Source organism: Anolis sagrei, chromosome 2, assembly GCF_037176765.1.
Source record: "Anolis sagrei isolate rAnoSag1 chromosome 2, rAnoSag1.mat, whole genome shotgun sequence".
Lineage (NCBI taxonomy): Eukaryota > Metazoa > Chordata > Lepidosauria > Squamata > Dactyloidae > Anolis > Anolis sagrei.
Genome location: NC_090022.1, coordinates 112,159,770 through 112,172,303, shown reverse-complemented (window position 1 = coordinate 112,172,303; position 12,534 = coordinate 112,159,770). Strand labels below are relative to the sequence as shown.

The window sequence follows — 12,534 nt, the reverse complement described above, 5'->3', positions numbered from 1 at the left end:
TAATAGAACACTTACTCTTGATCTGAGGAACAATAGTTTATTAAACTGTAATCATGATGTCTGAATCGTCATGTCTTGAAAATAACTACTGCTACAGTAGATGAATTATTCTAGACACATACACCCAAACAAACACACATTTTATAGTCACTTCCCAGGCTAACTCTTCATGGAATGTTTTAGATAAGGTAAACCACATGGACAGCCAAGAATTTACAACTCTTGCTCACACTATTTTAGACCCTCTAAAAACAATAAATATTTCAGTTGCTGATTTGATTGCCAGGATAACTTTATACTAGCTACATACAACTCTAAATTGTAGGACCCTAAATGCTATAACTAATCTCTGTAAACATCTGCCAGTTTTCTGCTGGAATCTTTCTGCACCTCCTGACTTGCAAATACACAGACACACGGCCAGTCCAAAACATTATGTGCCTGAGTTGTGCCTCCCTAACAATCAGAATCCATGGCATTCAAGGCAAGTTATTTTAGCAGCTGACGCAGACAGTCCACAAGTAGCTTTCCCCTTCCCTAGCAGTTTGTGTGCATATATATTTTTCCCAATTCATGATACCTGAGATAGCTGCCTGAGGATACAACTTTGTTTTGTGTAATGGTAAAGTTAGTGCCCTATACAAGCCATATATCCACACAATCACCTGAAGGTTTCTGAAACCTATAGTGGTTCTCAAAGAAGAAGATGTAACTAGATTGTCTTGGAGTTGAAGGATAGAAATGAAGTAGAAATGATTTTGGAACTGTGAATAACATTTTTGGTGTTGTGTGACTGGTGTTTCTCTTATACAGGTTTAATTTTGATGAAGGAACCCCTCCAACCAATTTTGACACTTTCCCAGCAGCAATAATGACAGTATTTCAGGTATGAAGAGCAATGAAAGGAAACCATTTCCTACCTTGTTTCTCCAGTGATGACCACATGAGTTAGAATGATATGTTGGTATGTCAAAGAAATTCAGACAGTATCTGTCGGTATCCTCAACTCCTAATTGACACAATTTCCTACCCAGTTCAAGTTGAACAGACATGTAGTTACGAGAAAGAAGAAAGGAAATATTGTTCAAAATATCTTGAAGTTTGGTTTTTATTTTTATTTATTTCGAACATTTTTACCCTGCCCTTCTCAACCCCTAGGGGGACTCAGGGCTGCTTACAATTGGCAACAATTCAATGCCGCTTCATAAAATACAAATAGCAAAAATCACAATTAAAACCATGACCATTAAAATAAAAATTAAACAGTATACTTTATGATCCATTTAGCTATTGCCAGTCTGGTGGCTATTTATTTAGCCATATACTAATGATTACTCCGCTTCGCTTATCCAAATCCACTTCCAAGCCATAGTCAAATATTATCCATTGTCCTTTAACCTGATTGCCTGAGGTAAATGCTACATTTGGAGGTAAATGCTACATTTTAACATTTCCCCAGTGGCAGCTGGTGGGAACGTTGTCTTACTGTGCCTCGATTTCTGTGTTTCATCTTGTGGTTGCATACTGAGGAATAGGTGTAGGCAACTGTTATGAGTCTGGGATGCTTTTATGTTCAGTGATCCTCTGGGGGCCACACGGACTACTGAAAAACAAAACAAAAACCACAAAGTGGGTGGAATCTGGTTCTGTTTGTTAGAAATGTTTAAAAGAATATTAAATAGTACAGGAAGTCCTTGCAAACTCAAAAAGACATGACTTTGAAATAAAGCCTTTGGTGTCTATTTCCTTTTAAGCATGTACATTTAAAAAAAATCTTGAGCCATTTGAAACCGTTTTGACTGATTTGAGAATTTAATATCTCTTTATCTTGTTTACATTATTTATTGCTTTTGATTTGGAATTGTTTCCTTTGTACTGTTTTATTAGTTTGCTGCTATAAGATCTCATCATAAAAAGGCAGGAGATAAATATTTCAACAAAAATGTTTTGAAATTTTGACTGTTGCACATGGAGGCTTCCAGATGCAACTATTCATTCTTTTTGGGGCCATAAAAAGGAGAAACAGAGAACTCTGGAGATATCTGGGGCTAAAAAAAAACATCTCAGGGCCATGCTATGCCCATCTACAGTAAAGTTAAAGCAGTCCCTTAGTAGTGGGCTACCCATTCATTTTGGTTTTTTTGGAAAGAAATGCATGTATTGTCTCTCCAATTTGTTTTGTTTGGCTAACTTCTGCATTCTTCAATATAGAGATATATTTATAAACATGAATATTCAGATGAGAACAGTTAATTAACAATACTCAATAATAATGCAGTATAACAAGGAATAATACACAAGTTTACCATAAGAACTTTACCACAAGAACTTTGTTTTAAACTTTAAAATCCATTCTTTATGTATTTCAGTCTTTTATGTCTTCATTGTAAAGGAAAAATAAACAAACACTCCTTGCTGCAGTCCTTTTATTTTGTGTCTCTTCATTTGATGTCTTTGCCTAGTTGCCTTCATCACTGTTTAAAGGGCATTCTAGAGGCACTGTTGATACATACAGTTCAAATGAATAAATGTTTTGCCATAGCACAAACCAGAAAAAGAAGTGTTAAGCATTTTAATAACATGGAAAGCAATCATAAGTGTTCGACCTCCTTACCTTACAGTCCAGCCACCAAAAGCATAGAAGGTGCTGTTAGGACAGCTCCCCCTCCCTTTCCTCTTCAACCTACAGCCACATCTGTTCAGCAGAGGGTTGTATTATTATTAATATTATTATTATTATTATTATTATTATTATTATTATTATTATGTTGTCCTGTTTTCCCCCCAAAACTGGGATTCAAAGCAGTTTACAGTTTTAAAAAGGACGAAGCAGCTCAAGCATGCCAAAAGAACTCATACTTAAAAAATTAAAATGACATTTAAAAAATAAAAAGCTATTCAGTTTAAATTCAGTTTAAAACAATTCAGTTTAAAACAAAAGTACCCTCAACTGAGTCTTTAAAATATTCTGTTTTAAAAGCCTGTCTGAATAAAAATGTTTTTGCCTGCTAATGAAAGAGCAGAAAGGTGTGAGCGAGCAAGAACGCACTATCTCACACTTCCAAAACCGGAGCCAGTGAAAGTGCAAGGACTGAGAGAAGGGCCTCACCTAAAGATTTCAGAGCACAGAGGTTCACAGGAGGAAAGGCGGCAGTAATTCCAATGCACATGTAGAAATCTAATTTTATGCCACTAGAAGGAGCCCATACTACAGTGGCATATTCCAGTAAATTACTAATGTATTTTACATTTTAGTTCTAATCCTCTTGCTTAAGGATAACATGCAATTTATCTTTTGATTCGCTATGAAACCCTCTTTATAGTAACACAGAAACTGAGCTATTTACAGTTTTGTTGTCTGGCATTCCAATTAATATGCTGTGTCTTTCAGATCTTGACTGGTGAAGACTGGAATGAAGTAATGTATGACGGTATCCAATCTCAGGGCGGTGTCGATAAAGGAATGATGTTCTCAATCTATTTCATTGTACTGACTTTGTTCGGTAACTGTATCCTTTCTGTGCTTGGATATTAAAGAACTAAGAGAAATTTAAGAAAATCATTACAGGCATGTACAGCAAAGAGGATAGGGCTCATGCGAAAACCCGTTACTCTTCTCCCTAAAATTCTGAACATGCTCTGCAGACACAAGAATTTCCAATATATGTGAATTCACAGATTTCACTGGGGGGAAAAAATCACAGTTACAGGCAAGCACTCTGTTCTTACTACACCAGGAGATGCCAGGGAGCCAGGATTGCTTGATGGTTATTCCAATTTGAATCTTCTGCTGCATGGTTACGGCATGTCTCAGTTTAGTTCAACCAGTGAGGGAATGCATCTTTAGGTTTTAAAACAGAAAGAGAAATCTTGAAATCATAGTCATTTTTAATAGAGTTTTTGAAAATTAAACAATCACTAGAAATCATGGGCTATCAAAAAGACAAATAAATGGGTAAACTTGGTTGACTAAATGGAGACTGTCATACTTTGTACCTATCATGAGAAAACTGAACTCTCTTGAAAATACAATAAACAATGCTTTGTAATGTAGAAAGCAATAGGCGAAGAGGAGGACCACATTGCAAGTAGATACATTTAATCAGGAAGGCCACAGCACTGGGTTTGGAAAACCTGATTAGGGTTATTAATAAATAGGGTAACTTGGAGGTCTTCTCATTGATAGGATCGCCATAAGCTGAAGTCAACTTACAGCAATTTCAAGCATCAACAAATGGAAGTAGGGATTAGATTTGGATGAGTATGTGTAGTCTTTCTCTACTAAGCTTGGTAAGCATCATCTTCATTTTTGAAAGGAAAGGGCTTTGTGGGGATGAGAATGTAGTAGTCCATGAAGAGAAATCTATTCTGACAGTGAAATTAGGTTGAAATCAGAGCTGCTTTTGGCTTTGCCTTGACACTCAAAACTCAGACACTTTGCTTAATGTGTTCTTGGCTATCGCTGTGGATAATCTGGCCAATGCACAGGAGCTCACCAAGGTGGGAACTGCTCTTCTAATTGTGTGATGCAGGGGGGTGGGGAATGCTTGTTTATTGAATGTGATTTGTTCAGTGGGCAGAGAAAAGATTGCTTACTATATCTGTTGAATGAGATCATTAGTAAATGGTTTCCCAGATTGGCAGATGGTAGGTTATGTTGGATGATGTTAGGATGAGGTAGGCTGTATTCTGTTTCAGGATAAACTTTCATTTATACATTTTCCTTGTATTGTATATATGTTTTCTAGAAGGAGACAGCTTTGGTAAGTCTGGGGGTAGCTTTTGCTCCCCAAATGCTTTCAGAGTTTCAAGGGCATCTCAAAATGCCCCCAAACAGGAGAAAGCACTAGGCATGTGCATTTTGGCTGAACCTCAATCCATTTCTGCTGGCCAAATTTTGGGACACCCCTGGATCCGTTTTCATGCACCTCCTGAAAATGGGAGGGTAGGCAATTATCCATTTTCAGTCCACAGCCAAAAAATGTGGCTAGATCCAGCTCATTGTTAGCAATGGGGGGGGCCTTCTCAGGTTCCCCTCCCTGTCATATTTAGGGCTATCGGGATGATCATACTTGGAGGACACATCTACTACTGTTAGCCCACCAAGTTTTATAACGTTTGGGTCATCCCCTGATTTTTAGGAATTTCTTTTCTTTTAAAAAATAAAATCTTTAAAAATTCCCCAAAAGGTATCCCCCGCTGGCCCCACTCTGTTACTTCTCCAGGAGCAGCAGTAGTGTGCCATTCCTTCCTACCAAATGTCAAAGATGCAGTTCCACATCACACAGCCCAGTGCCCCACTACGTGGGGCTACCCTTGAAGACGGCTCGGAAACTACAACTTGTCCAACATTCAGCAGCCAGATTAATAACTGGGGCTAGTTACAGGGAGCAGTTGACACCCCCCCCCCCCTTTTTTAAGGAGCTCCACTGGCTGCCGTTTATTTTCCGGATCCAATTCAAGATACAGGTTATCACCTATAAAGCCCTAAACGGTTTGGGACCTGCCTACCTTCGTGACCGTATCTCTCTCCATGAACCAATGCGGGCCTTTCGATCTTCGGGGGAGGCCCTCCTTTCACCCCTGCCAGTTTTACAAGCTCATCTTGAGGGCACAAGGGAGAGAGCCTTCTCCTCTGTGGCTCCCCAACTCTGGAACTCATTACCTGGAAAGCCCCTACCCTAGAAACCTTTAAAAAGAACCTTAAAACCTGGCTCTTCCACTGCGCCTTTGGTGAGTAGGTGCACAACATAACACTACTGCTCCCCTCAACGCTTCTGTCACTGGAGTACATGCCCCCTCTAATGGGAAAGTTTGGTTCCACAACCCTGTGTTTTTTATGAGCTCCCTCTTGCAAATAACTTGCTCCTCTTCTTATCTCATTTGAGTTCTTTAACATTTTATCCTGCACATGTGGCCCACCTACTGTCACTGTGATTGTGTTTATTGTAATGTTATATTGTTAATATATTCATATGTTTTTATGTAATTATGAGGTTGTTACTTATTGCTTATGTTTGGTTTTATTTTGCTGTAATACGTTGTCTGGGCTTGGCCTCGTGTAAGCCGCCCCGAGTCCCCATTGGGAGATGGTGGTGGGGTATAAATAAAGTTTATTATTATTACTATAGTTTTTTCTTTACTGATAAAAAAAACAACAGCAAGCAACTTCTTCCAAAGCTTTTGCATTTCTTGTTTGTGCTTTCCCAACTCCCAGTCCCACTAAATAAAAAGTATCAAGAAAATAAAGGAAGATCAAAAAGATTCAATGCTAGAAAGAGGCAAAGCCAAGCCAAAATATAAAGCTGAGAGCAAGTGGCAAGGCAATTTGACTGAAGCGCCTCTCTAGAACCAGAATGCAACTGATTGCAATGGAGGCACTTGCCCCATTAAAAACACAAAGCTTGCATAAGATGTGTCGCATTATTCTTCTATTTTGATTGGCCCAACAGGCAGGGCTTATAGGGAAACTCGTGTGAGAACGCGGCAGCCTTTTTGCACACCGCATGATGCCAAATAGGAGAGGCGGAGCCGTGACCGGCTACCATGTGGCCCATTTCGGCTGAAAAAAACATGGTGGCTGAGCCCTTCCATTACAGTCAACTGAACAAGCCAGATTGACCGTGGGGAACTGACCAAATTGAATGTGCACAAGCCTAGAAAGCATCCAAAGTGTCTAGAAGTCATTTCCTGGTTTTACAGAAACCTTAACAAAATGTTAAACAGTGTGGTGGGCTGAGGGCTGAAACATATTTCAAAAGTTAATCACCCTTTCTAGTGGCTTCCAGTAGAAACCATTGCCTAGGAGAATTTTCATCTTTACTGAATTGACACATTGGATAGTCTGTAAGTAGCCAGTAGATTTTACAGATTCTGTACTAATGTTGGACATAATCCAAATCAGTAATTACAGTATTACAGTATTAAATCCCAATACTGGATGAAACTTGTTTCTGTAGGTAACTTTCTGATCCCTTTAGTTTAGCCATACAGTTGTTGGAGAGAAGCCATTTTGCGAATGCCTGCTAACTTTCTTGTTGTCTTATTATTCATTGACTGCTTGTTTTGATTTTATACTGCACCTGCCTTTTCTATTGCAAGCGAGGAGGTCAGAGGGGTGGTAGCTCTTCTCTAATGTTTGGAATTTGCAGGATGAACAAGAGGAAGAAGAAGCAGCCAACCAAAAACTTGCCCTTCAGAAGGCAAAGGAGGTAGCGGAAGTGAGCCCTTTGTCAGCAGCCAACATGTCGATTGCAGTGTAAGTACTGTCTTGATCAATCCATCAACACATGAATCCTCTGTTCTCTGTATAACAATGCAAAACTATACATGGTCTTCAGTGGACCTGGGAGGGGAAACCTTGGACCTGTAAGTTGAGAGCAGAGAAAGGAAGTGAAAGCACTCAGGCCTCAGACCTGAACATGGAATTTTTTTAAAAACAAAAATTCTCAGAAGCCCTCGGCCAATATAGATAGTCATCCCCCAAAGCAATATGTTTAAACTTTGGTTCCATGCCACACATTTTAGAGAGGTTCAGGAACATAAGGTCTGGGCTGAGTAATTCTAATTTTGACCTCCCTAATAAGAAGCATGAGAGAGTTAAAGTTTGGCAGTGAAAACTGTATATGTGATTATTAACCCAGGCAGAAGGACCCTGATACATGGATGTCTTACGAAGAAGTTAAGGTGGTAGGATATAAGGAGGAACTCTGTTGAAAGAGGGCAAAAGGCCAAAAAAGCTCTAGAAAATTTGTTTAAACCAGTAGCTTGTCCTTTCCTATTTCCTATTGCCTTCTGATGACTGGGGAAAGCAGTCATGGCAGTACTAGGAGCTGGGCTGGGTCGTCGCTGCATACATCTGGGCTCAAGTACAATATATCTGTCAATGCTAGGAGCAGGATGTAAACCTTGCCCTTGAGTTTTCATTTTCCTTTCAGATTTCTCAGATCCACCTATAAATGGAAAGTGGCTCACTAGCATCTTTTGTACATCATAATGTCTGGGTTCATCCCTTGTTATATAGACATGATCTGGCTGCCTCTGAGGGGGAAAGGGCACCTTTCTAAATAAATGTTAACCCAGTGTGTTAAAAAGTTACTACTGAATGATGATTGAGGATGTAATACTAATTAGTGTTGGTTTAACAGCATTGCTGGAAGTATTTTTGTTTTCTCTTCAGAAAAGAACAACAAAAGAACCAAAAAGGTGGCAAATCAGTCTGGGAGCAGCGAACAACTGAGATGCGGAAACAGAACCTAATGGCAAGTCGAGAGGCACTGTACAATGAACTGGACCCTGAGGATCGATGGAAAGTCACATATGGCCGGCAAATGCGGCCAGACATGAAAACCCATTTAGACCGACCACTCGTGGTAGATCCTCAGGAGAACCGAAACAACAATACCAACAAGACACGTCCCAATGAGCCACCCTTGGATCCACACTTTAGACAACAACGGCCTGAGGAATTCCTGCGAAAACCACCTCGCTACCATGAGCATCCACGAGATCCCCACATGTACGAACGCCCTAATTCAGGAAGCTTTGAGCCACGACACCCACGGAGCAGCAAGGAAATTGACTTCAACCAGGAAAGTGGGTACCATGAGATTGACTATCCCAGCAAGGAGCATAATGCCATCCTTGAACGTAGTTACCATGGGGACTGTGACTCAGAGCGTATCAAGGCCTTGGACCCCCATCGCCGGCACAGAGGCAGCAAAGAAAGCCGCAGTGGGTCACCCCGTACCACTGATGCTGACCGAGAACACCGGCGGCATCGGACTCATCGACGGGTCCCAGATGAGGGAGGGGGTGAGGAAGGTAACAAAGTCGAACGCCGGCCTCGGCACCGTGAGGGAAGCAGGCCAACACGGGGAGATGTGGAGGGGGAGCATCCTGATGGAGAAAGACGGCGGCGACATCGGCATACTGCACAGTCTACTTATGATGCTGATGGCAAGGAACGCCGGCACCGGCGCCGGAAGTGAGTAAAATGGAAAGGAGGCAGGATCACTGGCAATCTCATTGAAGGAATGGGATATTGTTTTTTCATCATACTAATTCCAGTTTGCTGAAGCGTAAAATAATTTAATGAAACTGATAATTTGGTAAAATAAATACCTTCCAGGTGATGAAGGCCACCAATGTTTGCAATAAAAAATGTCAGAGCGGGTAATGCATAAACCTGCCATTTCATAAATCTGCTGTTCTTTCTTACAGCTGTGTTGGAACCCAAGTCAAGAGGAGGAGGTTTGCTTTATCAATGCACCCCTTCATACTACACAGTTATAATGCTGTGATTCCACTTGAACTGTCACAACAGCATCCTCTGTATTCTTGAAATGTGTAGGTGGGGTGGGGGTATGGAGATATTTAGAATTCTTTGCCAGAGAGTTCCTCTGGTGCCTCAAAATAGACAATGACCTCCCGCACTTCATAGAATGAAGTAATGTCAATTCAAGTGGAATCATAGTTCTATAATTATTTAGTGTTAAAGGGCTCTATAAAAGTACTTGAGAAAGCTGTTACTGAGAGTTTGTTGAGTTGCTACTGGAGTAGGGTGGCAGTTGAAGCATAATTTTAATGAGAAGGGACAGGTGACATGGGAATGGAGTGACATCATTAATGGCAGATAGGCTGAAAGACAGTTTGGCCGATACGGTTAAATTTTATATACACATCTCCCTGACTGTGTGAACGATTGCTAGAATATTACTTTGTGTGTGGAGAAAGTATACATTTGGTGCCCTGAAACATGAATATGTGCTGTGTACTGCTGGAATGAATGGCGTGGATATCAGAGTTGAAGGATAGATATAATGCTTTCAGTGCTGCCTATATTTTAATGAGCCATGGACAATAGCATCTCGACCTGTTTTTCATCATTTCTTCTTTTGGTATATGTTTCAGAGAGAATCAAGGCCCTGGCCTCCCACCTGGACCAAACCTATCCACCACACGGCCAATCCAACAGGATATGGGGCGCTTAGAGCCTCCAGTGGCAGAGGATATTGACAATATGAAGAACAATAAACTGGCAACCAATGAGACCTCAAACTCACATCCTATCAGTCATCCCCAGAATCCTATCAAAGGTGGTAGCCACTTAAATTCCACACCAAGCCGACCACTCCAAAATCCTCCTGTTCCTTTGGACCCGCCACTCCCCAACTCTCAGAACTCTGCCAGTCGCCGAACCCCTAATAACCCTTCTAATCCAGCCAGTCCTGGGCCCCCTAAAAATCCCGAAAACAGTCTCATTGTCACCAATCCCACCACCCAAAACAATCCACCCAAAACTGCCAAGAAACCAGAGCACACCGTGGTGGAGGTGCCACCCACCTTCTCACCACCCATCAACAACGCTATCATGCAAGGTGAGTGCCAAATGATCTGTGTCAATAGCACTAGAGCAAGGCAGCAGAGTGACCAAGCAGAAGTGTTAGTCATATGCATATCAGATGTAAAACACTGGATCCCATTTAGTACAAGAAATTATTAAGACCATCCAGTTTGTGTAGCAGGGTGGTTGTAGCCATCTATTAAGAGCAACTGTGAAGGCAAGAAAGTTATTGTGAGTAATTGGGAAAGGTTTGTATAAGTTAAAGAGTATACAGAGAAGGGGGTAATTATAGAAAACAAAAGAGTGAAATGATCACCATAAAACATGCACATGGGAATGGGGGACAGAGTGGATCCTGTCCCTTCTACCGGTGTAATGATTTGGCTATCAGTTATGTTAGTTCAGGCCATGTGTATGTAGTTTTACGGCTATGTCAATTTGTGTGGATTCTGATTGTCAGTCAGCCTCTGGGATTTTTTCTGTCTTCTATATCTGACTTGTGAGAGTCAGCTGCTGGAATGCCTTCTGTTTCTATTGATTCTTAAATTACAGATACATAATTGTGACTCTTTATTTCTGGGGTTTTAAAATATATATTTGTTTTGTTTGGATATACAAATCTGTTGGGAAAACTTGAGAATATTGTCATAATTCAAAGTGCTGGCGTTGGCCTTTAAAGCCCTAAACGGTTCGGGCCCAAGCTACCTATCCGACCGCATCTCTGCCTATGAACCCACCAGGACTTTGAGATCTTCCAGGGCGACCCTGCTCTCGATCCCGCCTGCTTCTCAAGCTCGGCTGGCGGGGACGAGAGATAGGGCCTTCTCGGTGGTGGCTCCTCGGCTGTGGAATGCCCTTCCTACGGACATTAGATGAGCACCATCTCTAATGGTATTCCGCAAAAACGTGAAGACCTGGCTGTTTGAGCAGGCGTTCCAATAATTAGTGCAATGATTGGTTAATGAACACTGGAATGGAACAATGGATGACAAATCTGGAACATGTTTTTGATGACGAGACGACAGTGAATGGGTATTGTAGTAACTGTTTATTAATTGTGTAATGTGTTAGGTTGTTAACTGTTTCTATACTGTAGCACTGAATTTTTGCTGTTCGTATTTGTTGTGAACCGCTGTGAGTTGCCTTCGGGCTGAGAACAGCGGTATATAAGTAAGGTAAATAAATAAATAAATAAATAATGACATTTTGAGGAGAAAGATCTGCTATTTTTGAAGATGTTTGAGGTCTTCTGTCCACTTTGCAAAAAGCATACATGTTACCTTAATGATACTGTCTTTGTAAATATTTGGTCTTTCTCATAGCAAGATTTTTTAATTATTTCATTGAATCATGTCTGATGAATGAAGTATTTCAAGGAATAGTATCTGCTGAATAAATGAATAGTTCTCAGTGTGAATAGAATATTAAAGAATATATCTGTCACTACTGAAGCATTTCCATTTATAGGTATTTTCTGTGGTCTTTGTGATCCACATAAATGAATGCCTATGCAGCTGTATTCACAGAAATGTCTAGAACTTGGCTATCATTTTCCTATGCATACTCCTCTACTCTTCTTGCCTATATCTTCATAATTTCTCTTTATAGGTCACAGTAACAATATCGTTAGGAGCTTGCTGTTCAGAGCCAAGCTAGTTGTGTGAATAAGAAATGTATTTATTTATTTATTTAAAACATTTATATTCCGCCCTTCTCACCCCGAAGGGGACTCAGGGCGGAGCACAGCATATACACGGCAAACATTCCATGCCGGGACACAGATTCACATACAATACATAAACATTAAAAAAACATTTATCAAAATATTAAAATACACCATTTAAAATCATCCTTCCTCTGGCCCTTTTTCTTTATCTTCTCCTTTCTTTGTAGTTTATTCCATTTTAAGACTATCCCTTTTTTTACAGAATATCTTCTCTTCCTATCTGTGTATGGATTCATTATCTTGATGGGCTTGTTTAAGAAGTGTTAGGCTTATCAGAAAATCCTTCAACTAGATGACCATTCACATTGCCTCTTGGGTTTGAGAGATAGGCACATACTGAACAAGTATCAGCATTGTTGAGTGTTTCCCAAACATGCCCAAAGAAACCAAACCTCATATTTAAAATTACTCTTGGGAAAGCTCAAGGAATATTTCTGGTTTTCTAGCAAAAAGTTAAGCCTCT

At 40.4% G+C, this 12,534-nt stretch overlaps 1 protein-coding gene across 8 annotated transcripts in view; it reads left to right on the top strand.

The window, feature by feature from the left end:
- CACNA1A (calcium voltage-gated channel subunit alpha1 A) overlaps positions 1 to 12,534 on the top strand; it is a 340,921-nt gene that overhangs the window by 215,913 nt on the left and 112,474 nt on the right. For all 8 annotated transcript variants that reach the window (XM_067463748.1, XM_067463751.1, XM_067463749.1 and 5 more), the window contains exons 17-22: positions 814 to 886; positions 3,392 to 3,509; positions 4,433 to 4,500; positions 7,152 to 7,258; positions 8,180 to 8,986; positions 9,913 to 10,379. In XM_067463748.1, coding sequence (XP_067319849.1) covers positions 814 to 886; positions 3,392 to 3,509; positions 4,433 to 4,500; positions 7,152 to 7,258; positions 8,180 to 8,986; positions 9,913 to 10,379 — 1,640 coding nt within the window. The remainder of the gene's footprint in view (positions 1 to 813; positions 887 to 3,391; positions 3,510 to 4,432; positions 4,501 to 7,151; positions 7,259 to 8,179; positions 8,987 to 9,912; positions 10,380 to 12,534) is intronic.